The 27217-nt window shown below is 41.0% G+C and overlaps 1 protein-coding gene and 1 long non-coding RNA gene across 5 annotated transcripts in view; one reads left to right on the forward strand and one right to left on the reverse strand.

Annotated features, from left to right (window-relative positions):
* The window catches only part of PRKAG2 (protein kinase AMP-activated non-catalytic subunit gamma 2), a 232793-nt gene that overhangs the window by 151358 nt on the left and 54218 nt on the right, over window positions 1-27217 (forward strand). For all 3 annotated transcript variants that reach the window (XR_001293590.2, XR_010883539.1, XM_013949658.2), the window contains exons 4-5: window positions 4318-4532; window positions 25617-25698. Coding sequence is in view for 1 of the 3 variants with exons in the window: in XM_013949658.2 (XP_013805112.1) it covers window positions 4318-4532; window positions 25617-25698 (297 nt within the window). In the remaining 2 variants the exon portion in view is untranslated. The remainder of the gene's footprint in view (window positions 1-4317; window positions 4533-25616; window positions 25699-27217) is intronic.
* LOC136991304 (uncharacterized) lies at window positions 12280-25654 on the reverse strand. 2 transcript variants are annotated; one of them, XR_010883540.1, is made up of 3 exons: window positions 25031-25654; window positions 15697-15769; window positions 12280-12454 (listed from the first exon to the last, which is right to left on the reverse strand). It is a non-coding gene; the product is annotated as an uncharacterized lncRNA (long non-coding RNA). The 2 variants fall into 2 exon arrangements; XR_010883541.1 differs by lacking the exon at window positions 25031-25654 and adding an exon at window positions 24284-24697.

The raw sequence follows: 27217 nt of genomic DNA on the forward strand, positions 1-27217 counted from the left end.
TTGAAATGGACATGTTTGGATGTTGGGAATGGGGGGAAATCATCTGTATAAACAGTGACTTCTTTATTAATAAACTTCTAATGGTGAGGAAGTAAAGATGGAGGTTGATTTGAGCTAAAGTTAAGTAAGGTGAATTAGGTGCATCATGCCTTTTATACAGTAAAGGAATAATAAAGATATCGGAGCACTCTTTAGTTCTGTTATGATCTCACGTACATATTCTGAGTAGAAATATGCTATAATATGTAAGTTACTTCCTTACATTAATTCAAAAGCAGGCAATTTGCTGATATTGGGACTTATGAATCATCAGTAAGGAGAACACAAAGTTATCTTTCTGTTCTTGTTGTTTTGCCTCCAGAAAGGAAATGTCAAGATGAATCGGAGCAAAGCAAAACTTTTGGACCCCCTTAAAACTGGACAGGGACAATCAAGAGAAAATAGAGATCAAAGCCTTCTGCTAGCCAAATATAGAGTAAATGGTCTGCTAGAATTTTTCCCTCTATCTTTTTAATTTTTTTGAAAAATTATTGTTTTAATAATTTAATGGAAAACGGAAGAGCTATTTTAGTCTGCTAACATGAAGATACCACATTTGATTACGCATTTCATTCTCCGATGAAAGAAACATCAGTGTAAGAGACAATTACTTGCCATATCACTTCATCTCATTATCAGAACCACTAGAGTTTGCAGGCAATTGCAAAGATTGTGTCTTATCCGAAATCCTACATACATACTGATTTTTTTTCAGCTTCATTGTAGAAGAGTCTAGAATTGTTGGCTAGTTTTTACTGCCTAATTGTTTTAACCGTACTTTCTCCAAAACATCATTTTCTGCCCGAGTTGGCTGGGAGAGCTCTTAGTTGCATGTATAAAGGGGTTTGGGGGTTGGGTTTTTTTTTCTTGTTGTTGGTTTTTTTCCATCTAAGGCAGTAAGTTAGACATTTCTTTAGTGTGTTTGAACCATGACTGTTTAGTACCCTGTACTGAACCATTTTCAGCTACGGGATATAGCTGTATCTCACTGTCTCTTCAACCAACATCTTGCATAGTAGAACAGGGCAGCTACTGCACACACATATAACTCTATATTTATACAGATGTCATCTGTTTAGGTGTCAGTTCAATAGGATTTAAGTTAATGCAAAGTTCTGTTATTCTTGAACTGATTTTGGTTTGGGGATATATTGCAGATTTTCATTCTTTAATGTGACAGGCCTTTACAAAAGGCTTCGTAGTGTTTACAATGGTAAACAGCAGTGAAGTCTTTTGTTTTAATAATCATAAAAATATTTAACATTTTTTATGAGAATATTCCTCTCAATCTCCATATTGTACAAATGTAAATAAAATAGGTAGATGCTGTGAGGTAGACTTCTAAATATGAAAGGTTGAACTCTAAGCTAATCAAATTCTCCTCAAAATAATTACCGTTGTCCTTCCACATTTATTACAGAAACTGAGTCACAGAAAAACTGAATCTGAAATGTATTAAGGTGTGCCTTATTTTGAGGACATTTTGTTTTAAGTGCCTTGTAGAGACAGCTAGTTTTAAGCACCAAAGTGCTCTCATTAAAGTTGCTGGAGTCACCGATACTCATTGTCTATAGAAATTCATGCCAAGTGTCCGAGGCTGGCATGCAAAAGGAGGCTCACCATTAGTGAATGTTTTAATAAAATGGAAACCATGCTGTCTGTGAGAAGTCCTGGGCAGGAACTTTCCTGGCTGTGCTCAATAAACTATTATACATTTATAATGAGGTGACAATAGTTTTCATAGGATGTAAGAGCTCTCCTTTGATCCACCTCTTCCTGTGTCCTATAGCTGTCCTCTATACTTGATCTGCCAGCCTTGTTAGGACAGGGAATATGTGGTTCCCTTGTGTCTGGTAATAACTCTTTTGGCAGAGCTTGTTGATACTGGAAATGGTTTCTGTTGACTTGCTGAATACATTAGCACAGAATGAACACATCCCAGCAGTAAGACCTTAAGATCTAATGGTGGTTTTCTTTCCCTTTTAGCGGTTTTACATTTGCATCAATTACAGCTACCATCCACCTCAAACCCCAGTCTAAGTGCTCAGGAAACATTTGTACATCCATAAAAACATGGAAGATAACAGCACCTTCCCCAGTACTGTTCATCTAAATCTGCTTGTAAGCAAAAACTGAACAGGAAAGTTAGCTGTCCTTTTGATCCTTCAGGACGTGGAACACCCTCCAATCCCACTGAAATCAGGAGAAGGCTGAGGACATTCAAAATATTTGTGGCTATTCTGCTTGCCTCACTCTGTGGCGTGTCACATAAACCAGCCTCTGTATCTGCCTGCAACACCCAGTCTCCACCGGTTCTGTGATTATTGCTGCTCGATCTGCAGAGCTGCAGCTCTCATCAGTGAAATGCAAGTCCTTGGAGGGCAACTGCAATTTTGGAAAAGGACTGAAGAGAGGGACTGAGCAGGGGTCTTTTTTGATTCCAGTAAAGCAAAAATTTTCCAGCGAGAGTTAGGATTTTCATTCAAAGAAATAAACACATTACACTGCACCACTAATACCAGTATAAATAATTAAGTAAAACACATTAGAGCATAATCAGTTTGCAGGTTTCTTGGTGAATGATTCTATTCTCTTAATTTTAAGTCACTAATACGTAAAAGCCATCTAAAAAGGCTGTTTTTAATAAAGAATGATATTCAAAGAACACTTATTTAAACTCCTTTACCCATTGCTTCCTTTAATCTTAAGATATGGTAGCTCTCCCCCAGACATGTCAGGAATAATAGTTTCTGAAGTAATAGGTGCTTCCTGAATTGTTGAGTTAATAGTTTTCTGACTCTAGCATCTTGGTTATTATTGAATTGTACTGCTTAATTTCTGTAAATACAAAGTTCTCTTTGAAAATGCTGTCTATGAGGCAGAACATGACACTGAGAGGTAATGGACAGCCTTTGAGGTCGGTGGAAATCATGACATAAAAACATTCCTGAGGGTTCAGTCAATCAGGGTTCTTGAAATGAATCAGGCATTTGACTGCAAAAGTGCTTTTTGAGTAGAATGTGAGTTGTACTAATGCACTTAACCCCGGGTTGAAACCAAGGTAAACAGTACCGGGGAGGCTGTGTTTACACCAGTGCAAAGCCTTTGAACGGGGGTGTGCAAAAATCTCTGGCAGAGCCTTGAAAGTTCGCACTGAGAAAATGAGCTAGACTTATCATGAAGAGGCACTGCCATGTTCTGAAACATTTGTTTGAATGGCTTGGGATTTCAGCCTTATTAAACGCTATCTCTTTTGCTTCCTTTCTATGTACTAAAGTCCCTTCTGGACTAACTGATTATCTGCACAGATCTCTGGGTGCAAGAAGTGAATCAAATGCAGAGATCTTATAGGTGCCTCCAGCCCGCTTAAAAGTATGTAGCTCTATTCAGCCTCAGTTTTTATGCATTTGATGCTATCATGATTTATGCTGGTATGAGAGAGTTATCCTTGTTTATTTACTGATGTGTAGCTATACCAAGAAACACAGTCGTTTTAACTTGAACTTTGCAATTGGATGCAGATGTCTACAGGTTCTTAAATGGATAATAAAGATAGCTTAAGTGATCTATTTGATCACAATTCAGAACCTGAAAGTACAGCTGAGGTGGATATAGCTGTCAAATAAAAACAGGATGCTTACAAGAGAAATGATCTACTTTTGACACTGATTTTCAGCAAAAGATATGACTAATCGTTCCCCTCGAAGGCTGCTGAAAACAAATCTAGTTTGCATAAAACCATTGCCAAGAGCCTTATAGAAAGCAGACTGAGGATCATGGGAAATATACCCTGGATTTTTTTGCCTCTGCTCCTGATTTTGTTCCAACTGCTGGCTGAGATCCTGTTAAAATAATGAAAAAGAAGAAAAAGCAACAATTAAAGTTCTTGAGCCATTTGCTATAAGATGTAGATAATCCTGAGACTCAAAGGAATATTAAAAATCATCACAATAAAAGTAATATCAGTGCTAAGGATGATTGTCCTTTTATGTCATTTTAGGAATAAGGAATCAAACAGGAGGTTAATGTGGTGGAAACGTCCAGCTCTCTCAACTTGCCACTGTGCCTCCTTATACCAGGGATCAGACAGCTCAACCAGTCAAATTATTAAGAGTTTTAATGGGAAGGTGGAGCAACTCCATGTTATAAACAAGAGCATGAGAAAGATATTTTTTAGTCTGGGGAAAGCTGATGAAAAAATACAGGTTCACTGTAAAGCTGAGATTTCTGTCTGCTTTCCTTCTGAACTGATCTTTAGTAATTATCCTTTTTTTACAGCCTCTGGCCTCTCCTCTTCTCCATCTACCCCAACACAAGTGACCAAGCAGCCCACATTTCCTCTTGAATCCTATAAGCATGAACCTGAGAGACTAGAAACACGGATTCACTGTTCTTCACCTCCGGACACAGGGCAGGGATTTTCTTTGCCTCCATCCCAAAGTGCAGCCAAGCCTCCTATAATGACACCAGCTCCCTGTGCTACCTCAAAAACAGTAAGTAAAGCATGTGCCCCGTTTTCCATTGGGAAATGTACAGGGTTGTGTGCAAGTATTGCTTATTTTATGACTGAAAGACTAGGACTTGTGCATCCATTCTGTGGAACAGAATGAGAACAGTTATTTCATGTGCCTTTCACTTCAGGCTTGTCTCAGCTTCTCTCAGTATTCAACTGACAAGGCAGTAGGAATCCAAAGGCAGTAGCTCCTCTTGTGATCTACCAAATAGCAACCATTTTTGGCACTACTCTGAATCGAGTTCTGCAGTGGCGACAGATCCCAGCATACATTGCTGAGATGCCGTTTTAGAGAAGGATAAAAGTTTGTTCAGGCCCATTTACCTCCCTTAAGAAGAGCTGATGAGAGAGCTAGCCACCAAGGAGAGTGTATCAAAAAACCCCTCAGACCATGAGCTGCAGGGTTTCGGTCTCCTGCTGCACCTGGAGCCTGAGGTGACTGGGAGACACCAGTCACGGCACTAGCTGCTAACATGTCTTCTGCTCCAGCTCAGAGAGCAGAGGAGGAAGAGCAGAAGTAGCAGGGGATCTGACCAGCCCCGCAGGTGGTGGAGGCGTCTTCCTAGGTGTGGTTTGCTTGGTTCCTGGGAATGCATGAACGCAGCAGTTCCTGGGAATACCTGAATCCCAACCTCTGATATATTGCACTGCAGCATTGGCCCTGCATGCCTTTGCTGTGCCTCCTCCCTCCCTCCCTCCCTCGGCCAGCCTGAGCCTCACAGGCATCACTGTTCTTCCTTTCTTTCTGTGTTTCTCTGCCCTTTTGTTCCTTCCTTCTTTTTCCCCATTAATTTTTTTTGCATTAATTCTATCTTTCCTTTTTCTGTTCCACTGCCTCATGGAACTAGCAAACTGATCTGTGATCTGTCACCAGAGCTGACTGTGCTGTATCTGTCTTTCCCCAGCTCTTCCTTTTTTTCTCAGAGTGTAAAATCTCCAACATTTTCTGTATCTAGAAATCTAGAACTGTAAAGGGCATAAAGGTTCATGAGGACTGTTTCCCTGTTGAACAACTACAAGTTCTGTTTCGTTCAAGTTCTTACTTATTGAAAAGCAGGAAGTTTCCTCCCGCTCGCCCTTGGGAAAGCTGTTCCAGGATCTGATTATGCTAACAGAGCAATCCCTAAACTTTTTGCTATTGCTGTTAGGTACTGTAACGGTGGCAGCAGCAGTTGTTAAGCTGAATGCATTTAGGTACTGGCTCAGTATTTGCATTATCACTTCCAAGTGGTTTGCAGACAGCTAGTAAAACACTTACCCTAGTTTGGGGACCCCTTCTCTGATGGTTAGGAAGTCTCTGTTTTTCAGCCTAAATTTTTCAGGGGGAGTTTATGACCATTTGGTCTTACAGTTAACTGTTTCATTCAGTGTTCTTCACCTCCTGTTGTACTTCTAGCCAGCCTTTGTTTTTCTAGACTGAGCAAGCTAAACTCTCTGTGCAAAATACAGACTTCTTGTTGTGCTGCTAAATCCTATTTTGCTTCTGTTTCACTTTGGATTCATTTTCTTGATGAGATCTTAGCCAGGCCCATTCAGTAACACAACTGGAAATCTCTCTCCTGTAAAATCTGTTAGCTTCTTCATGGGCAGGTTATGCAGATAGTTCGTGGTGGCTGGTACACTCATGTTCTCCCTGTTTACACCTCATGAACTCCTGCTTTATAGCAGATTTTAAAAATTCATCTTCAATTATATATTTGTATTTAGTACTGTTGAATTGCATCTCATTTCTGTTATTCTATATGATATCCTGTTTCTTCTGTGTATTTCATTAGCATACACCAAATTATGCAAAAGTAAATAATTAAAGTATTAAATAAAACAAAGCCTACATTTCTAGTTGGGGAACTTTAGCAGTAACCCTTCTCCAGCCAACTCCTTTCAATCTACTGCCTTTCCATGTAAGGTGTAGTCTCAGGATACACAAATTATGAAACTCAAAGGCTTGTAGGATACAAAAATACTTTTTGTAGGCTTCAGTCAGTTGGCCATATTATTTGCATGTGAATGTGGCTATCTGTGTGATGCAACTACCGAGAAGTCTCTATTAGAACAGAAATAGGGAACCAACATAATCTTAGATCATTCCAGTGACTGAAAGACTGAAAAGTTTGTTTTGTTTCTAATTACTTGCTGATTGGGATGTATGAAGTTGAGTGGAAGATGCCAGAACAAAGAAACCAAATTCATGGCAGATGTTCATAAACTGGTGTGGTTGTGTATCTGTATAAGAGAAACTTTCTCTGGAAATTCAGTATATAGGACCTGATTATCTTCTGTACAGAAGATACAGAAATTTATATATTTTTTTACATATAGATGTATAGGACCTGATTACTTTTGTTTTGTATCTTCTGTACTCATTTACATCTGAGAAGAGTGAATGTGCAGGGCTACTTGTGAATCATTAGGGTTTTGCTTTACTTGGGAGCAAATGTTAGCAGCTACAGATAAGTGAGGAACAAAGCTCTATATATTTAATTTTCAACAGACGTCATAGAGATTTGCAGTGCTCTTCTAATAGGAAAAATTATTTGGCAAAGTTTCTGCAGAAGGACATGCATCTAAAGCTGATGGGTGTTTGCTCGACCGTTGCGTCTTTTGATGATTGCAGAGTTTCTGGTTTTCCCTTGTAAGTTATTTCCCTAGCATTCCTTGCAAACAGCAAGCAGTAGACAACAACCCAGATCTGAGTATTGCATTTCAAACATTTTGTTGTTTTCATCAATCCCTAGTTTGGTTTCTCCATTGCATGTTAATAAAAGTTTGTTTTCATAATGCACACACCATAAGCAAATCTATAAAAGGCAAACTCAACTTGTTTACTGAGATTGCTGTTTCTTGGCATGAAAATTCCAGTTATCTTAAAAACACACTATAAATTATATGATAAATGTTGCATACTGGTAGCACTGTTAGATGTAGAGATTAGCGAGGGGGAAGCTCCTAGGCTGACATCTGAAAGAAGCTGAGTCTTATCTATGGGACACTGTCAACTGAAATCTCCTTTACTTATTACATTGTTTACTTAGCGGTGTTAACGTGTGATGATTCACAATTGTTATATGTATTGCAGTAGCAGAGAGGAACCCTTGGACCCAGACCCTGAAGTGCTATAAAAAAGCCAACCAACCAAACAACAGAACAGCAGATGAATATAGGAAGGTGTAGTATAAGGACTTGGAACTAATCTTAATCCATTGTTATAATTAACTGCATTTCAAGCTGATTGTGTACCTAAAAATAATTGAGTTTTTTTGTATGTCTGAGACTGTGGCCCTGAACTGTTAAATCTGTTCAATAAGAAAGAAAGCAAGGAAGAAAAAATAACAATATTTATTCCCCAGTAAAAGTAATCTAAACCTTTCATGTTTTTTATAGCGCTTAGTGTTTATTTTAATGTGATTTTTAAGCCTCAGATTCTGGAGAGGGGAATAAAAAGTGGGAGACAGTTCCTGACAGAGGAAGATGCTGCTTCAAGGCGTATCATCTCAACATGGTATACAAAGCTAAATAATTAACTCCATGCTAAATGGATGTCTGTGATAATCACTAATGCCTGGATTTATCCCCCCTAACTTTAGAAACCTATCTGAGCTGCTTAAGTTGACAGTATAGTAGCTCTAATTGTCTCTATATTCAACAGAGAGGCATTTGCAGAGGATGAATCAGGTCTTAAGTGAGTTGAACAGCCCTTTGCACTCATTATAAAGGGAGTGACTCCAGGTGTTGCATTTCTAACTGAGGTACTTCAGTTAGGTGCCCAAAGCTAGATGTGATGAGTCTGTAACACACCATTGCAGCACCTAATATAAGCTTTGCTCTGGGTGTGTGTAGGTGTTTCTTCTAGTGGTGGAGTTAGAAGGTTAAATGCAGCCGATAAGAGATCAAAGCTAAACCGAAAGATTAGTGCGCACCACATTAAATGGGGCAGGAGCAACTTGATTTTTAACTGTACAGTTCATGACTCTGTACTTTGGCCTTGTGTTGTTTGGACTGTGTAACCTTCAGGCAATAAGTGGTGAATGATAACTTAATTCTTCTCTAAAGTGACATTACTAACCAAGAAAGGAATGCAGAGAGGTTGCAAATTCAATAACAAACATGTTTTCCCTGTTTCTGCTTTGCAGAATTTTAAAGTAGAATGTAGTATGTTGAGCTTACTGTGGTTGTATCGTTTACATTTTGTCCTTTCTTCTTCCACTGACACATAAGACGCTGTGAAAATAGCAGTATTCCCTGTTTCCCACAAACACAAACATTTTTGTGGTATATCATTTCCTAGCCTTTACGGGTTTCCTCTTTCCCTGCATGAGAAGAGTCCAGGCCAGAGAGGGAGGATGCTCCTCCAACTTGAGGAGTTCCCTTTGAGCCTTCTTTTTCTGAAAAACAGGTTTTGGGCTTCCTCTGCTTAGAAGAAGTGAAGAAGGCAGAACACATTTACAAAAGGCCCCTTCCATCTGATTGTGTAGTCACCCACCAGTCTCTAAACAAGCCTAGCAGTTTCCCAGCACTTTCTCAAAAAGATGTCATCTCAGCCAGAAGATAGGCTTAGACTTACCCTTAGCTTGTGTAAGTCCTGTTAAAACTGCAGATACCAGACACAGGAGAAACTGGAGGAGTCCAGTCTGCATCCATTTTACACAGCTGTTGCTGCTCCAGCACAAGGAAGAGGAGAGGTGGAACATACAGCCGGGACTCTCTCTTCCAATCCTAGGTACAGAGTGGGGAGCAGAAGGCTGTTTGAGTAACTGCCTGCTTGTTCAACAGTAGCACTTCCCGGCAAAGCTATTCATGCTGTTTCTTAGCCAAAATGTAGTAAACTCAAAAACACGGTTGTTAACTTGTTCAGCGTGAAAGACTATTACATCACACTCTGCTGCTGGCAAGGAGCCTGGGAACTGGGATATGTGCAGCAGGTCCTTTTTTGGCTCACTCCAAAAAGCCATGCCACCTATCAGAGCCCCATAATCAAGCTGATTAAAGATATTTAAATCTGATGAAGAGAACAGAAAAGTCGTCTTTAATTCTGACATTGTCTTAAAAAAAAATAAAAGCACAGGCTGGGAAAAAAGGAATCCAGTCTGCAAATGTACAAGAACTTCTTATTTCAGCATTCATGTGGTTTAAGGCAACATACTAGTGTGCCAAGACATTACTATGATTCAGCCTTGACTTACACCACAGTAAACTGATCACAGAAATTAGAGCCCAAAAGGCTGTCATTTACTGGTGAAGAAAGCTCCTGCAGTATTATTGTGTCCAGGCTCGTTTCAAGTGCCATAATACCAGCACTCCTTTGGGGAGATGAGTCTATTCTCCAAGTGATCTTATGGGCTGTAACATGCCATCAGTGTTTAAACATTTCTCTCTACTGTTGCTGTCCAAGTGAAAGCGTATTTAGCTTTAAAATGGTATACATTTGTCCAATAGTTGAGATGTAACTAATTAGTTGCAAACCTAGTAAATGAATAGCTGTGTAAATTAACTATGTAACAGTTACGTGTGGTATTAATGGAAAAATGTCTTGAGCTCATCTGATTTGATTTCACTCTCCTCTGAGGGAGCATCAAGGTGGCTCTGCTGAATTGAGTGTAGGACCACAGGAGAATTATTTAACATTGTTGGAAAGTATATAGTGAGAATCAGTGGAATATAAAAAAATGAATCTGTAAACTCCTGTGGAACTGAACATTACAAAAATAGAAAGCTTCAACTATACCACACACTACTACTGTTTAATTACAGCTCCTCTTTTATTAATACTCCGTTCTGTCGTTTCACCTCCTTCCTATTAGTCTTATCTTTTATACCACATTTGGTATTTTTCTCCCTTTTAGTATTTAAAATATATGATACAGTTTACTAGCCATTTTGTAGCAGTTAATTTGCTTTTTTTAAAACTACTTATTTGGTTTAGAAAAAAATGCAAAGTCACAGCATCCTCAAACACTGGTTTCCTAATATATTTGTGTGCTGGTTGCAGTGTGCGCATTCATGGCAATCAATCTTTGGATGTAGAGGAATTATATGACATTAAGATAAATTTCTCTGCCCTAAGGAAATGAGTGTCTGTGTCAGTTTGTGACCCTCTCTGCAGCCACAGAGCTAAATTAGTCAACTATCTATGGATTCACTCAGTGGGTAATTTATTTTAATGGCATAAAGTCCTACAATTCCCGTTCCTCCTAGCCCAGATGAAAAGGAGACAGGCTAGGTAGAAAGGACAAATAGCCAGAATGCTGAGCCCAAAAATTTCCCAGATGCTTTGACAGCTCTCGTGAGGCTGTAGGTAGCTAAGGCAATTAAAACCAGAGCATCTAGTCTATTCTAAGTCAGACATTGGCACCAAACTCATGACCCCAGCATCTTGAATAGAGAGCTAGTGGCTTAAAGCTAAATTACTTTTATTGCCCTATGTCCTGCACTATGCATGGTATAAAAAGGCTAATCCTGAGGATCTGACCTTATGCGTCCATACAGTAGGTATCTTTTGAATAAGTAACATTACTTAAGATGGTGGTTCAAGATTGACAGCCTGGTTTTATTCATTGTACTTATTTTTCATGACGCAGCTTACTTCTGAGTTTTGAGACTTGTTAATTTAATAAGTATCCTGTTATTTTGCTAAGAGACTGGAACTTCTCAGGAAAGTAAGCTCTAATAGCTATTAGAAGCCTGATATGTACTCTGATTTAATGTAAAGCTGCAGCTTAATATAGGACTGCTGCCAGTTTCCTACCAGCTATATTTGGGCAATTCAGGAAGGCAGAAAATACTTACTGTCTAGGCTGCTCATTCACAAGGCAGTAGGGATTACAGACCAAAGTCTTTTCTTGAGAACTGAGGAAGGATGAACAGTTTCAAACCTGTTCTTTTGCACCAGGCCTGCTTATGTATTGGACCAGAGGGAAAACACAGCTAGGAATAAGCAAAATGCTAGAGGCTGGCATCCTTGGGAGGGAACCCTGACCATCTCCAGCACTCCCAGTCCCTCTTCTGGCCCTGTTTTGTCTATATTGTATTTTTAGATGCACTGCCCTTAATAATCAACAGGGTTTTAAAGAATATAAAGAGCTGATTGATACCAATTGGACACGGGCTACATAAAGCAGTGATGCTCCTTTGTCTCTTACTCACAACCTTCCTTAGTCCCTTCCTCTGACTGGATGAAATAAACTATTGAAATTGGGAGAAAATAAGGGGAACTTTATAAACAACACTCTCTTTGTACATCTTATTTCCCGAACTTTCATATTATGTAGTGTCACTATCTGCTTATGCATGAGGAGAGCAGTACAGCTCTTTAAAACTACAGCTTGTGTCTGTGTTTCTTTTCTTTTAAGATTACAATCAGCCAAGTTTGGCCATTTGAAAGTCAGCTGCATGGGCTGCTGACTCAGAAGAGGACTAGATACCATCTTGGCAGCAGCTTGGAAAAATGTTTCCATTGTGCTGGTGAAATGAATGCAAAATATTTATTCTCTGAGCTTGCTCACAACAGCATTCTCAGCTGAAACTGAGGGTGGGGCCATGTGTATTTATTTGTAGGAAGACAATAATTACTTGTATAGTGCCCAAGGTATGCATAATACTTTGTTATCATAAAAATAAGACGAGGCTCCTACCATATGGGGCTTATAAGCTGAAGTGTAAAACAGTGACAGAATCAATATACTGTAAGGGAGAAAAAGCATCAGAGGGAGAAGGTGAGCAAAACACAGGGCAAAGAGAATTCAAAAGAGGTTTTAATTTGCTCATTTTGCATGTTTAGGGTTACAGTCAAGTGCCTGCGATTAGGTTAGTATCTTAGATTTTAGAAATTTTATCTATTATACTTTTCCACAGGTATCTCTGCAAGCCAGGGCATCTGTGACACGTAGAAAGCCTTCTTCCTTGAACCTCGGAACAAAAAGTTACTAAGCGTTAGTTTACAGTACATATGCACATATGATGTTCAGCAGAAACGTAAACATGATCCTTGCCCTGAGTATCTTATTGTCCAAGAGCCCGATCTAGCAAAAGAGGCCAGGCAAATTCTAAAACCGTAAGTAAGCATTGGCTTAAATAGGATTGCTCCTAAGCACTACTTCCAGCATACGCTTGCAGAATAGATTTGAAGTGTAGCCATAACACAGCTAGCAATGACAAAAGGCACTGAAGAAAGGTGGTCTGAAGGTTACAGTATGGAGTTTGGTTGAGGTTGCTATGTATTTATGTTGTTGAGTCTCAGGTGGTATTTTGTTTTGGTTAATGTTAATGTCATTATGGCCCTGATCCAGGAAAGCACTTAAATGTGTGGTTAATTTTAAGTATGTCGGTAGTCCTGTTGGGGTCAACAGTACTAGAGCACTTAAAGCTACATGGGTGCTTAGTCCCTTTGCTGGATCTGGGCCTTTGTACAAATTTTACTGTTTATTAAAAGATTTACAAATAACTAGCACAAGTACTGGAGATGAGAAAATAAGCTGACTGGACAGACTGAGTGTGGCAAAAGAGTTGGGGAAAACACCAAAGGTTTGGAAAAGACTAGAAGAGGGAAAGAGCACAAGAATCAGAAGAGACGAGAGCTCCTGGCAACAATGGGAAATAGCTGATGGCTGAGCAGCGCAAGGGCAGCAGCTGCAAGATTACTATCTGCCTGGTGTTGGGTGTTTGGCCTTTCAAGCTTTGGGTGTTGGGATCATGTTTACTTGGAAACATTCACGGTGCGCACGACCTCAGCACCCGGCTCCCTACGTAAATGGAAACAGCTATTGATGAAGAAATGGTTTTATGAAATGAGACAACAGATTCCTCTCCTGCCCCTCTCCCTTAAGCGCGCTGGTAATGGCCACACAAGAGCACATCCCAGCGGACTTGTTGCACGTGAAGACAGGACACTGCCAAAGCTATTTCTGAGGGAGCACTGTGAGGAACCGTTTCTACAGAGGGTGCACAGCCTTCTTTCCTGGAATACGCCTTCAGAAAGAGACAGCAAGATGCTACCGAGCACCAGTGCAGTACAAAAGGACATAATACAAGCTGGTCACCAACTAGTTTCTTCCATTATCCAAAATCTACAGAAGTTATATTTTGAAGGATGTCCTCAGCCTGTGTTCTTTTCCTTATGGCTCCACACATTTGACTGTTGGCATTTTAGAGAAGAAATCTTGAATTCAAAGAGCATTTCAAAGTCGCTAAGGAAAACAGAATTTAAAAAAAGAGAAAACACAGTGCCAGTAGCTAGGGCATGCTCTGGAGATCAGAGAGAAGCGGCTACAACTATTTGCCCTTTCAGAGATCTCTTGTGCAACCCTGAGTAAGTCACTTGGTCTCCCAGTGCCTCAGTTTCCCATTTACAAAAATGGGGGTAACACTTCCCTATGTCAAAGAGATGTTATGATGATAAATACATGAAAAAATTCTACAGTACTGAGATATTTTTAGAATGAGAGCTGTAAGTGGCTTAAGATAAGTTAACTGTAGATAGCACGTGTTGTATTTAAAGTTTGTAGCAGTCAGCTTTTACAGCTTTTACATTAGAGACTATAATAATGTGTAGGAAGCTACCACATTTTCAGAGCACACGTAAAGATTTACACAAAAGATCACTGTAAAATAGGCTGCTCTTCTGATTTCTACATTTGTTTAGAGCTTCCTTTAAAATAATTCAGACATTCTCAAGAACTGATAGTTTTCAAGAATTATCATAGGACCCTGTCCTGCACATCAGGTACAGATTAATATATATATATACACACGCCACAGATCTGATGCTTTTGTACTGGAATGTAGACTTGCTCATTTTTACTTTTACATGAGTAGCTATGAAAATTACTTTAAAAACATGAACCAGTGTAGTGGCTACCTAAGTCTATTAACAATGTTAAATAAATACTTACTGTTTTTAGAGATCTAGAGCCAGGCATCTATTCTAAGCTCGGCATGCCTTTCCCAAAAGCTCAAAATATCATCAAAATAAAATAAAAATGAATATAACAGCCACTGAAATGTCAAAGCCAAATCAGATCCCCTTCTTTCAGGAATGTCCCGTACTGTCTTTCACTTGCAAGGCCTTACTTGGGCATCTCCTGAGAACATCCCAGTTGGAATGCTTGTGCCTGACCCAAATGGCCAAAGTTAGAGAGCGCTTTTGGGATTGCCCAGCCAGCAGCAGTTACCCCTCTGCACTGTCATTACTCCTCCATGAGCACTTTCACTGGCTACCTCTGCGGCAGACAGCAGAGGACACAGGTAGTCTCCCTGTACAAGGGTGCAAAGCTCTGAGAACTCTTCATCTCAAAAGATGATGCTCTTTGTCTCAAAAGATGATTAACTTTGAAATATGATCATTTTGGCAGAAACAACCAGTTAAATCTCAAACTACTGATTGCATTATCTAATTTAATATTCAACCGCACTTCTTCATTTAAATGAAACTGATACTGAATTTCCAGTCTGCTACTTAAGTGTGCTTCAGAAACTAAGAGGCATCTCCATAGATCTTCCTCATATCCAGTTTAATGTATAGTAGGTAGAATTTAATCCTAACTCTATTGAAATCAGTGCTAAAGTTTCTATTGACTTCCGAAAGACTAGATTCTCTCATGGCTCAACTAGTACCATACTTGTAATGACAATTTAAATAGTCTGTTTTCTTAATGCCAATGATGGGATATACTATGCTATGTACAGAAACAACCTCAAATTGGCTGTTAAATATTGAATGCAATGCTTTATTTCCATACTTTAAGAACATGTGATAAGCTAGAACAAAGCACCCTTGGGAAGCATGTCAAGAAATATTTAGGAGTCTTAGCAGACATCTAACTACAGACCAAGTCTACATCTAAGCTTATGTGCTTGTGAATCCAGTGTTTGCCATATCCACACTATGAACATCCATACCACTGACCACAAATACACAGACTTTTCTATCCACATCTGCACAAGCTCTGCAGTAATGTAAGCATAGTGGCAAGCTTGCTGGAGGTGTATTGCAGGTCCTTGCAATGAACTAATTTGAGTTTTTTCTGGAACTGGTTCATGGAATACAGAGGAATTTCTTACCAGTATTTCTAGGTCACTTTACAGTATTGTTTGTAATCATAATACACTTAGCTGAGACACTCGATATGCTTCTTGCTTAGGACAGTCCTCACCTCAGTCCCTTCCAGACAGTGTCAAACCACAGAACCAATACTGTAGGATGATCTGGTTTCACTGGTAGCTTACCTGAAATGACAGAAGGATAGTTATGATGTTAAGAGGCTGTCAAAAGGGAAAGCATGCAGGACAGAAGGACGATATCCATTGCATGTTGCTATCATTGCAGATTTCTTTTACGCAGAACAATAAATGAGAAGCAGCACAAAAAAGTTACGCCTGGAGTGATCAGCAACGGATCTGGAATTAACTTAGGAGAAAGGTTAGAGTCCTAAAGCTACACATGTTCAGTGCCATCCGAAAAATACCTTTTTGTCCAAAAAAAAAAAAAAAAAAAGGACATATCTGGAGATAACAGGTCAACCACGGGCTTGTCATTAGTGGCAATCAGGCCTGTAGTTTGTCTGCTGTTGGGAGGGCACAAAATCTACTGCTAATGCACAGCCCCTGCGTGGTACGAGGTAGTCTCAGGAGTTTAATGTGCTCCTAGAATTGCAATGAAATACATTTCATGATCTCTGTCCGCCTCTGGAGACAGCTTTTGACTACTCCTGCTGGAGCCCTGGGCTGCTAGCAGTCACTGTGACTTTGCATTACCCCCTGGCCCACCAGCAGCATGCAGAGTCGAGATCCTCAGCCGGGATAAGCTGGGCAGAAAGTGGCCAGCTATGGAATAGCTCATTTGCTACGTTTAGCCTGCAGGTATCTGCTTCTTAATGCAGCTCGTGCCATAGAGCGAATGATCTGTTCAGTCCGGGTCTATGCAAATTCCTTAAAGGAGTTTTGTCAAGATTGTGGGTGACTCAGCTCTGAGCTGCAGATTATCTCCACTCTTCCATAAACCATCCTTGTAACTCTGACCTGCAATCATGCTGCTAATGCCTAGGCTCAATATATCTGCTTCCAGTCTTTCAGAACTGATGATGATCATGAAAATTACATTTTAAGGGTATGTTATTAATAAGTTACTAGAATTCTGCAGGGTTTACTCAAGCCTGAAATGTGGTATCAAGTAACTTCTGGCTTTGCTACGGAAAAGGTATTTCATTTTCGGTTTAAAAAAACATCATCGTTTAAAGCTGGTGTAATAGTGTTTGTACACTGAAGTCACTCTCCGTGACTGAGGCTTTGAAATATAACACTAAGATGAAGAAAGAGAAGTGGTGTATAGTAAATGCATTTCCCTAACTCAAATTTGGCTCTGATTTTTTTTCAAAAGCTGTTATTCAGAGCGGCTTCAGTTCTGTAGCACACTCAGCAGTACTCTGGCCTCAATCCAGCTAAAGTACTTAAGTAAGAAGTTCTTAACTTTAACTAACACAGGTAATCCTTCTGTATTCAGTGCCAGTAAATGAAGCTCTAAGGAAGGGTGGGCTCACTCTTTTTTTTTCCATCCACTTTAAACAAGTCAGTGCTTACCTGTTTGTCACCATTAGTATTATCTTAATCTGTTTTTTTCTAAATCAAACCAGTATGTTTGTCACAACCACACATAACTACTGTAATCTTGCTTATTATCTGATTACTATAGCTCCCTCCTCCTGCAGTAAATTCCCTTTCCCCGCAACCATGCCCATAATTCAGGGTAGTAAGAGATAGGTCCTGTTTCAGAGAGACTCAGGAACACTCAAGCATATGTGTGAAAACAGCTAAAGAATATGTTTTAAGCATATACAATAACAAACATTTAAGACAACTACATTTAAAAAATCTGGAATAGACTGAAATATTAAGAAATATTCCTGCGTGTTTGCAGAATCAGGTTGTCCTATTGTAACATCAATATTCTTAACAAGCAAACTCAAGGAAGTTTCTCACAAGTATGTAACTTTTTGAACTTTGTGTTCAAAAGGACAGAATTGAAATTGCTTTGCTATTTGATTAATAATGTATCATGCTGATAACATTGATTCAGACTCTACCTATATTCTATGAGAGTAATCTGAGGAATTAATATTGTCCACAAAGGCTTATTTAGAGACTTCCTCATTGATATTCTTAATTCTAAAATCTGACTTACCTGAGCTGCAGTGATACTGGGATCAGACATATAGCTGTTATTAGAGGTTATGTAAACAAATCCTCACTCTTTTCCATTTCTGTCTGGACTTCTCTGTAAGAGTTTAGCTTGGGGATCTAGACTATACCTTTCTTTGAAGTTTATTTTTTAAAGGTGCTTAGCTTCTGTCACTGACTTTTTTTTTCCTCAGACTGGAAATGAAAAGGGGTTGTAGGACATTGTTCTTAAATAGTTTTTTTGTTTCTCATGTTAGATTAAGGGAAGTCTTGTAATGAGAATCTATCCAGTTTCTCAATTAAATCAGTGGCAGAACTCACTGGGATTAAACTGCAAGTTCATTTCCATATGGAAATATTTAGGAAGGGGTCTCCAATAAAAACATGAAATTGCTCTGCATGTTTTAGTTAATATGTTGTCTGGGAACATAGATATTAACATTCAGTACTAGAACTGCAGTGAAGATTTAATAGAAACGTAAATTGTCCATTTCATCATCTTTCCTAGCGCTGAACCCATTCCTATATTCTTTGTTTCGATTTGGCTAAATTTTGTTGTTGTTCCACTTAGCAATCCACTTAACTTATTAAAGATCCTCAACTGTGACTACCTGTCACTAATCAATTAACTGCATCAAGTAATTAATATTATCACTTCTGTTATGTCTGAGGACACCTGCAGTGGGAGGCTAGTTCCTGGTTATAAGATGTAAAAACAACGCTGTGCCTCTAACTCACTGAGGGCCTGACAGATTAGGAACAGAGCGCTGAACTGACACCAGTAATGATCCAGCGGGGAACGCAGGGTGCTGCTACGGAGTGGATTTTCAATGCCAGGTTCTGCTGCAGGATTAGGTTGCTGCCTTCTAAACAAACTGGAATCTCGGAGTTGTCACCAGCTTCCTTTATACACACCACACTGAAGTGATTATAGCATCTAATAATTCAAAAGCTTTTTAAGACTAGAACAAATTTGATCGCGTTCCCTCCCGGTGCAGGAAGAAAAAGCTCAAATCCAGTATTTTGTATGAGACATCCCGTTCCTTACTGGTTTGTTTGGTGAGATTCCTTAGAGTTAATGGTAAACAGAGGTTCCTTAGAGTGAGTGGCAGAAACTCTACCCTCACTGCACAGCTGCTCTGTTTACTCCGAGATCTTGGAGGCAAGGGGGACTTTGTGTCCGAACCGGGTCCAGAGCTCCACACTGGGACTGGCCGTATTCTCTAACCACATAATACGCTTGTGGAGTGTCACCTACAGTCATCCCTGTTCACCGAGCACGTAGCATTTTTAAATACAGAAGGGATCCAAGACGGGATCCTAATCTCAGCATCGCTGATTCCGGCGTTCTGAGCTGTTGTAAGCCACTGATATCAGTTATCATGCTCTAGCAGAAAACAAGTAGGAGTCTGATTTTTTTCTGATAACTTTCGTCTTTTTCTGCTTCATAAACCAGATTAAATTAAACCAAAAATAAGGAACAAATGTTTTAAATTAATTCTGTGCAAACAGACTGCTACAGAGTAGGCATATCTGACATAAATTTGGAAAAAATCTAAAATGTTCATTGACAGCTCATCAGGAAAAGGGCTGTTAACTACTTGAGTTGTATAAAACTGTAATTGTAGTAAGTAGCACTAGCAAATGGTGGGAAAATTACCATTTGTAGTTTATTCTTGCATTCAAAATGGGTTTGCCTTGATTTGCATTTAGATGGGAATTCCTTCTTGTTGCTCTTCAATCCATTAGGTTTTATAAGGCAAGTAGGTTTTTTTTTTTTCTTCTGAAGTACTTCGAAGGGCATTCAGTTTTATTGCTGAACTATGAGTTGTACAAGCAGCACCGCTAGCATATCGGTATTAATAGTGTCGCTGCCTTCATTGATCAGAATGAAAAGAGCAATCAGAAGTCAGGAAAGGCTTTGTGACAAGCAGCTCTGAATTTACCTGGGAATGCGTATTTCATACTAAAGGGCAGCTAATACTTTTCTTGCAATGCTTGAATAAGTCTGTTCCTCATAGACTTATGATTTGCAGCAGCATTTCTTTTTAGGTCATCTTTTCTATTCCTGCCTAGTCATCAAAGACTAATATGTAACCTTTATCATTACTCAAATAATAACTGTTTTAGTATTTTTCCAATTTAGAATTAAAGCTACTTCATTTTGAGAGGGAAAAGCAAAGCAAAGTGCATTTGTATTAGATTGTTAGTAAACCCTGGCTTTTGTACAAAACATACATATAAAGATTTCTCATTGAATTCTCGTACTAAGAAAGACTAAATATATTTTTCTAAAGACTGGACAAACATAGACATAAAAGAATTCTAGAAGGGACTTTGAAAATTCATTTCCCTCCATAGCAGAATCAACTATACGTACATAATTCCCAACAAGTATTTTTCGAACTTGTTGCCAAAAACCTCCAGTATGGTAGAGATTTCACTGTTTTTTTCAGCAAAGCATGCTGGTACTTCTCTGTCCTTATATTTAAAAAAGTCCTCCTGAAGTCCAGCCTAAGACTTCCTTGCTGAAGGATCCTCAGATCTTTTTCTTGTGCAACTGTTGTAAAAGCCAGTCTTTCCGCATTTTATTTTTGCATTTCCTTATTTTCACTGGTGTAATGCTCTCTAGTTACCCATATCAAAGCACAACCTGTTTGTTTCAAGCATTGATGAAATTTTTGAGATTATTTTAAGTTCTAATGCTATCCGTAAAAGTGCAGCCTCTCTTAGCACTGTGCCAGTTGAAAATGTAATGATCATTTATTCATTATTCCTTCATCAAGTCATCACTGAAAATGCTGAATATTCGATAGAATACAGACCTCTTTGGAACCCTTTCACAAACCCTTCCAGTTAGATAAAGAAAGGTTACTACCTTCCTTGGGAATATGTTTGTCCCCTCTAGCAGTGGTTTCATCTAGACTATCTGGCTTGCTGAGGAGAGCATCATGCTACATAGTGTCAAAAGCCCTGTTAACTCATGCTATACAACGTGCTGCATCTGCCTACCACACGACTTCTAACCTGTTATTAAGATGGCTGAGATTGGTTTGATGTTATTCATCCATGTTTGCTGTTACTGATGAATTTTCTGTCCTCTAACTGCTTAAAAATGGGAGTATTTGTTCTCTTACCTATCTTGAAATCAAAGTTACACTGACTAGTTTATAGGTCCTTGGTTCCCTTTTCCCTCCCCTTTAGAAATAGATATTATAAAGTGGAATAATCTGATCAAATGGAGATGTAGTGATCTAGTCAGTAAAGTGAATGGGGTCCAGCACACCAATTCATTTCATCTTAAGTAGTTGTCTAAAATAGGTCATGTGAATAATGTCCTAGAGATGGCTGTTTCTCCACTGGCTGTGAGAAGGAGCCTAGGGTGAGTAGTTCCGCTACGAATAACTACTAACTAAACTCCGAGGAGATGTCTAAGTGCAGGTGAGAGGAATCTCATTCAAAGCATTTTGATATAGCTGGTCTGATCTGGTAATGGCCACTGACAGATCCCCACCCCTATCCCAATGCATGTATTCCTGCTAATTCAGGGAGGCAAATGGGCAGGAAACTACCTCAAAAAATAAATAGTTTTCTGTTGATGTTAACTGCTATTCATATTCCTGAACTGTTGCTACAAATTAAATACTTAGCATGTTCTTATGAAAATAAAGATATTCCCTTAATAAGACATAAAAGAGATCTGCTAGATCATCAGATATGTTTTAACATATTCATCATTAAGGGCATATATAACCCACAGAACTGATTTTACTTTTACAGAGTACGAGTAACTCCCTTTACCCTAGAAAATTAACAAAAGCAAGCAGAGATAGACAAAGTAAGCAGTTACCTATTAAAATTTAAGTCCTACCCTTCCCAGAAGTCCTAAAACCTCTTTTGTTTACATCCACCTTTTTATGACTTTTGTTGTTGTATCAACCTTGAGTTATTTGTTTTACCTTGTCTTCACAAAGATTGCTGGCACTGCTATATTAAACTTCTGTATCAGCATTGTGTCATAGGGCCCTGTTTTTAGGTAAAAGTAATGCCCCTGTAAGAACTGAACTGAAACCTGGCAAAGAAGAAATTTATTCAGGCAATTTCTTTTTTACACATATTTTCCTCCTAAACTTTTATCATATAAAAGTGCCTTTTGTTTAGCATTTAGTGTACAGAGTGTGTACTGTCTCATCACATTGGCATCACAAACAGTTGAAAAGGGTTACCTGACACTGAAACCAAACATTCAAATCCTAATCTAGACAAATCCCTAGGATATAGTTAATAGAAACCTCTTGTGGCAGTAGATCAAATAGTCTGAATAAACAGATACTGGAATGTTACAGTATATAACATCATCTCAGTGGGATTTATAGCTCCTGTGAAAGACAGATCTTTTCCCTACCTTCAACCAGTAATCCTTTTGTAATAAGGCAGGCAGCGTTTATATACAGAGAGCTAGTATCTAAGACCCTTCAAAACATCTGCTAATTTATATAATGCTATAGTAGTTCACAATGAACACGACAGTGGTTTCACCACTGATCTAAGCTGAGTTAAGAGTGGGCTGTCTCCAGGAGGTCTGGTCCCGTTGTCACCCCTGCCCCTGGCATCCCTTGTGCCAGTGCCACCTGGTACAACTGCACAGTGAGCTGGATCATGAACTGATCTGGATGAAAACTAATCTTTTCTTTCGGCCCGATGAGTTTTCAGCTGCCTCAGTTCCCTGCCCTGGCTCACCGTGTTGCCTACAAGCACAAAAGAAGAAGCTAGAATGCAAAGTGAGGAGCAAAATGAAAGCCACCATCAGCAGCTTGTACTAAGACTGGCTTAAACAAATTGTGAGACTGCAGACAGAGTGAAGGATCGAGTTTCTGCTTTTAGTTCTCAATTTCCTTTGGGGTTTTTTTGAGCAGTACAGAGACTACGGCATAGCTACAATGTTTCCATTACAAATCTGTTATATATTAAATTACTGCCTTAAAATTGTATTGACTTACTCTTAGTATTCTCAGTCTAGATACAGTTTCTGCCAATGTAAAACTGTGATATTGCAGTAAGCTCTGAGGTTCACAGTGCAGTGTAGCTCATTGCATGAAATAGGCTTAAGTGTCTAATTATAAACATATATCTGTGGTTTATAGCAGGTGAAATGCACCGCACACCTTTGAAAATTCACTTTCATTTCCAGTTACTAACAACCTTGGAGCTGTCTTTTCTCATGTCCATTGTTTACTAGATTAGTATGTGGAGTAAATACCCATTGTGTTAAAAAAGAAACAAAATCATGGCAGTTAATAACTTATTTCTGACCAAACATCATCCTATTTTCTCCTTTTTTTGGTTAACAAAAGAGGAAGAACCCTTATCAAAATCAAGACAAGTGATACAGAAGATCAATTATTTAGAACATTTAAAGCTCTCTGAGATAATTAACAACTTCTACAGCATTTTAATTAGTGGACTGAAAATATTATAAATTAGTATCAACTGCCTTGGTATCTCTGTGGCTGATCAGTTACAGTACTTTTTGCACTCCTAAAAGTTTTTTTAAAATATAGCTATGAGTGAAATATTTTAGGATTTTCCTTCCAAAGGATCTTTACAGTAAAGAAGAATTAGAAATTGTTACTTGCTAGTCTACCCATAGGAGCGTCCCTGGAAAGAGGCAGCTAGGGAAAAAGCAGCAGTCATCTGTCCTGTGAAGACCACAGGTTATTTCCTTGTCTGAAGCTCCTCTGGACCTGAGAGATGGCAAACAGACAGCTTTCTGGTTTCCCATAATTTTTTCCCTTACCTCTCATGCTTTGCTATGCTATACGCGCAGTATTGTGCTGTCCTAGATCTACTCACCCTTCCCTCCTTGAAGGACTTGCTGAACTTCTGAAGTCTGAGCCTTTCCTTGGGGACTAACAAATTTTAAATACCCTCTAAATGGCTCCTGTGAGTCCCTTGGAGCACCACGCACATGCATGTCTGCCCGCAAGAGCTGTTGCCATGGCCAGAGAAATAATCTGCTTCTCAGACAATACTTTCTTTGAGGCTCTGGGGTGACCAGACAGCAGGCTAGACTTTCTGCAAGCCTTGCAGACAATCTGCAGGCACAGTAAGTTTCTGAGGGAAAAAAGAGTAAAATAAGAGGGTGGGGAGAACATGCTGCAGATCATTAAGATTAAAAAAAAAATCAGAAAAAGGCAGAAAGTGTTTGCTAATTAGGGCTGGCATTTGTACGACTAACGATCCACTGTAGCGAGCCCACGTCTGAGCTGGTTGCGTTGGGCTTCCTATACAGTCAGTAGGGACCTATTTGTTACAGTCAAGGAGGCCTGGGTGTAACTTACCACATGCCAGTGTCTAAACGAAGCTAAACGATACCTGATGGATCTATTTCAGATATTTCCTTCTTTCTATCGATTCTGCTGTAGCCCTGGCTACAAGCTCAGACGCAGACATCTAAAGCTGGGTGCAATAAATCCCAAGGAATGGGTAAAAGCAAGTGGTTTGGGCCGTGGAAGTGATGCGCTCAGGCGCTCGCGGGGAAGCGCTGGGCCTTCGGCCACCTCTTACCAGGGCAACCGGGTTCAGATCGGAAACATCAATGCGTCAGCGACAGCCGTGAAAGGATGGTCAGTTTTTTGGTTCTTTAGATGTCGTTTTAAAGTATGATCCGGGTGAAAACCCGCCGGCTCCTGGCTCCAGCCCTCCCGCAGCCCCTGGCCGCGCCGAGGCGCCTCCTGAGGAGGACGCTGGGGCGCACGGCATCCGTCGGGGTCCTCGGCAGAGGGCTCCACGGCCATTTTTCATAAAAATGCGTCACTTATGGGGAAGACCCTGACATTCGGGCTGCTCTGATCATTTCTGAAGCGTCTGCAAGGGAAAAGAGCGCATCTGTTCCCAGAGGACACAGCGCAGAGGGGGAGCGGGCGCCCTGCGATGGCGGCTCCGCCCGCTCCGGGGAGCCCTGTCACAGCCGCGCCGCCCCGAGCAGGCAAGCCCCTGCGCAAGGAAGCCCGGGAGAGCTCGAACCGCCCCCCTCCCCCCCCCCCCCCCCGGGAGCAGTGGAACTGCCGGCTTCCCCGCTGCTGCCTTGCAGGTGAACGCGCAGGACCATACCAACCCCGGCTGGCGGGGGGGGGAAACGGAGGACTTTCCTCCCCTCCTCCCCCTTCACACCGCCCGAGTCTAAAGCAGCCAGGCGAACACCCCAGCCCGCAGAGCGGGCTGCGAAAAGTGGCCGGCCTGGCCCAGCTCTTGGGGCAGCGGCGGCAGCAAACCTCTCCCTCCTCCCCCTTTGCGCGTGTGAGTGGTAGTTACCTCCCCCTCCCGCTGCCGACCAACGGGCTCGACTGCAGCAAAACGGGATGTACCAACCGCTCCGCAGAAGGGGGAGCGCGGGAGAGGCGGCGGCGAGGCGCGGCGGGAAGCGCCGTGGCGCAGCGGGGCGCGCAGCCGCCGCCGGCGCCGAACGGCCGCCGCCGGCCGCTGCCGCCGCTTGGAGGAGGGGCGGCGCCTGCGGGAGGCACCGCGGCGGAGCGCCCGGGGGCGCGAGGGTTAATGGGCCGGGCGCCGCCGCCGAGAGGGGGAGGAAGGGCGAGTCCCGGTTCCTCCCCCTCTCAGTGTGTGTGTGTGCGTGCGCGAGTGTACGAGGCAGCGCACGCCGAGCCGTGTGTGTGTGTGTGTGTGTGTGTGTGTGCGCGCGCGCGCGTGAGGCCGAGGGGCAGCCGCCGCCCGCCCTCCTCCTCCTCCTCCCTCCTCCCCTCAGCGCTCGGCGGGAAGGGCGCCAGCCGCCCCCTCGGCGCGGCCACTCCCCTCCGCCACGCCGGGCTGCTCCGATGCCGCCGCGGGGCCGCTGAGCCCGCGCCTGGATGCTCATCTCCTTCTCCTCTCTTCCCTCCCGCAGGCGGCGGCAGCGGCTCCGGCTCCCTCTCAGCCCCCGGCCGCCTCCGAAGGGATGCTGGAGAAACTAGAGCTCGAAGATGAAGGTAAAGCCGGGGGGCGCGGGGGCGGGTAGGTGGGCGCACACACTCACAACACACACACACGCACACTCACAACACGCACACTCACAACACGCACACACTCACACACACGCACGGCGGTAGGGGGGAGGCAGCCCTCACGGCACCCCCCCCCCCATCCCCTTTAAAACGCTCTTTCTCCTCTAGTACGTCCGCGATGCCAAATATAGACTTTGAGGGCCAGGCGCAAGCGGTGAAAGCTCCTTGAGCTAAAGCTCCTGTTCCCCATGGGATACGCGTACATCTGCTAAAAAATGGACAGCCATAAACAAAATTTTCCCTCGCCGGCTGCTTTTTTTTTTTTTTGTGCTGTTCTTAGCTGTCTTACTACGCTCCGCGCAGCCCGTGGGCTGTTCCTCAGAGAGGAACTCTGGGCCAGTTTACGTATCTTGCAGCCGCTAAGCTGCATCTTAGCGAAAAGCGTTAATGCTTTTCACTAACTTGAACAACGCATTCACTTACCTCTTAAAAAAAAGATCCGTGCTACGTATCATGAGCTTTCATTTTTAGAAAGAATTAGGTTGGTGGATGCACTAGTGGGCACATGGATAACCTCTCTGCTCGGTGTTGTAAGGTGGCTAAAACTTCCTGGGATGCGTTTGGCTGGAGTTGTTAACCGGTATTGTAAAATGTAGGACACATATTTAAGGGAAACTTTGAAAATAGTAGGCTGAGTCATTCTGTGAAAAGAAACGTCGAAGGCAGTGTGCTAATAAGCCAGCTTCTTGGTTACTGTCATGCTTTTTGCAGTTGGTAGGACTGGTCTGACAAAATAACAGCTTTATTCTAAAGTGTGTACGTACGTGTGTAAAAAGAAGCTCTTAACAACTGGATCCCTTAAGGGTTTTTGTTTGTTTGTTTTTGTTTGTTTTTTTCTTTTTTAAGAAGTCCAGACGAAGCTTGAATTGTAGAGTAATGAAATACTTGCACCTTTGTGAATTTTGAATGTGAATAAATATGAATATTTGCAAGGAATTTGTTACTAACTTGTAGTTACTCTTCTTGCACTGTTTAACTTTTTTTTTTTTTGTTATGCCTTGACTTTTTTATGCTTATTCTAGACTGTTTAAACTGAAGAGCTGGTTTATATAAATGTGTGTGTGTGTTTGTATAAATCTGGTTACTTCTAGAGAGTGGATTCTAAAAACCTGCTGACTCACTAACAATTAAGCCATTTTAAAAACTATTTTAAACACTTTAGAAATTGCTGTATCTGAAAAGGATGTCTAAAAAAAAAAAGCCCTCAGTTTTGGAACACCTTTGCAATTTTAACGTTAATGTCATGTAGTATTGTTTGGAGATATTTGATTAGGCTGAATATCTGTTTGTCTCTAAATCATTGGAATAGGATAACCTGACTTCTTTTCTTCAGAAAGTTTGGTGGTTGCTGCTGGTTTTCAAACTTTTGATTAATTTTAGTGTCTCTGAATTCTTTTAACTTTAAAACTAAGACTTTGCCTGGGGGTACCCGGACTGGTTTGGG

The sequence above is a fragment of the Apteryx mantelli genome, chromosome 2 (genome assembly GCF_036417845.1).
Source record: "Apteryx mantelli isolate bAptMan1 chromosome 2, bAptMan1.hap1, whole genome shotgun sequence".
NCBI classification, from domain to species: domain Eukaryota; kingdom Metazoa; phylum Chordata; class Aves; order Apterygiformes; family Apterygidae; genus Apteryx; species Apteryx mantelli.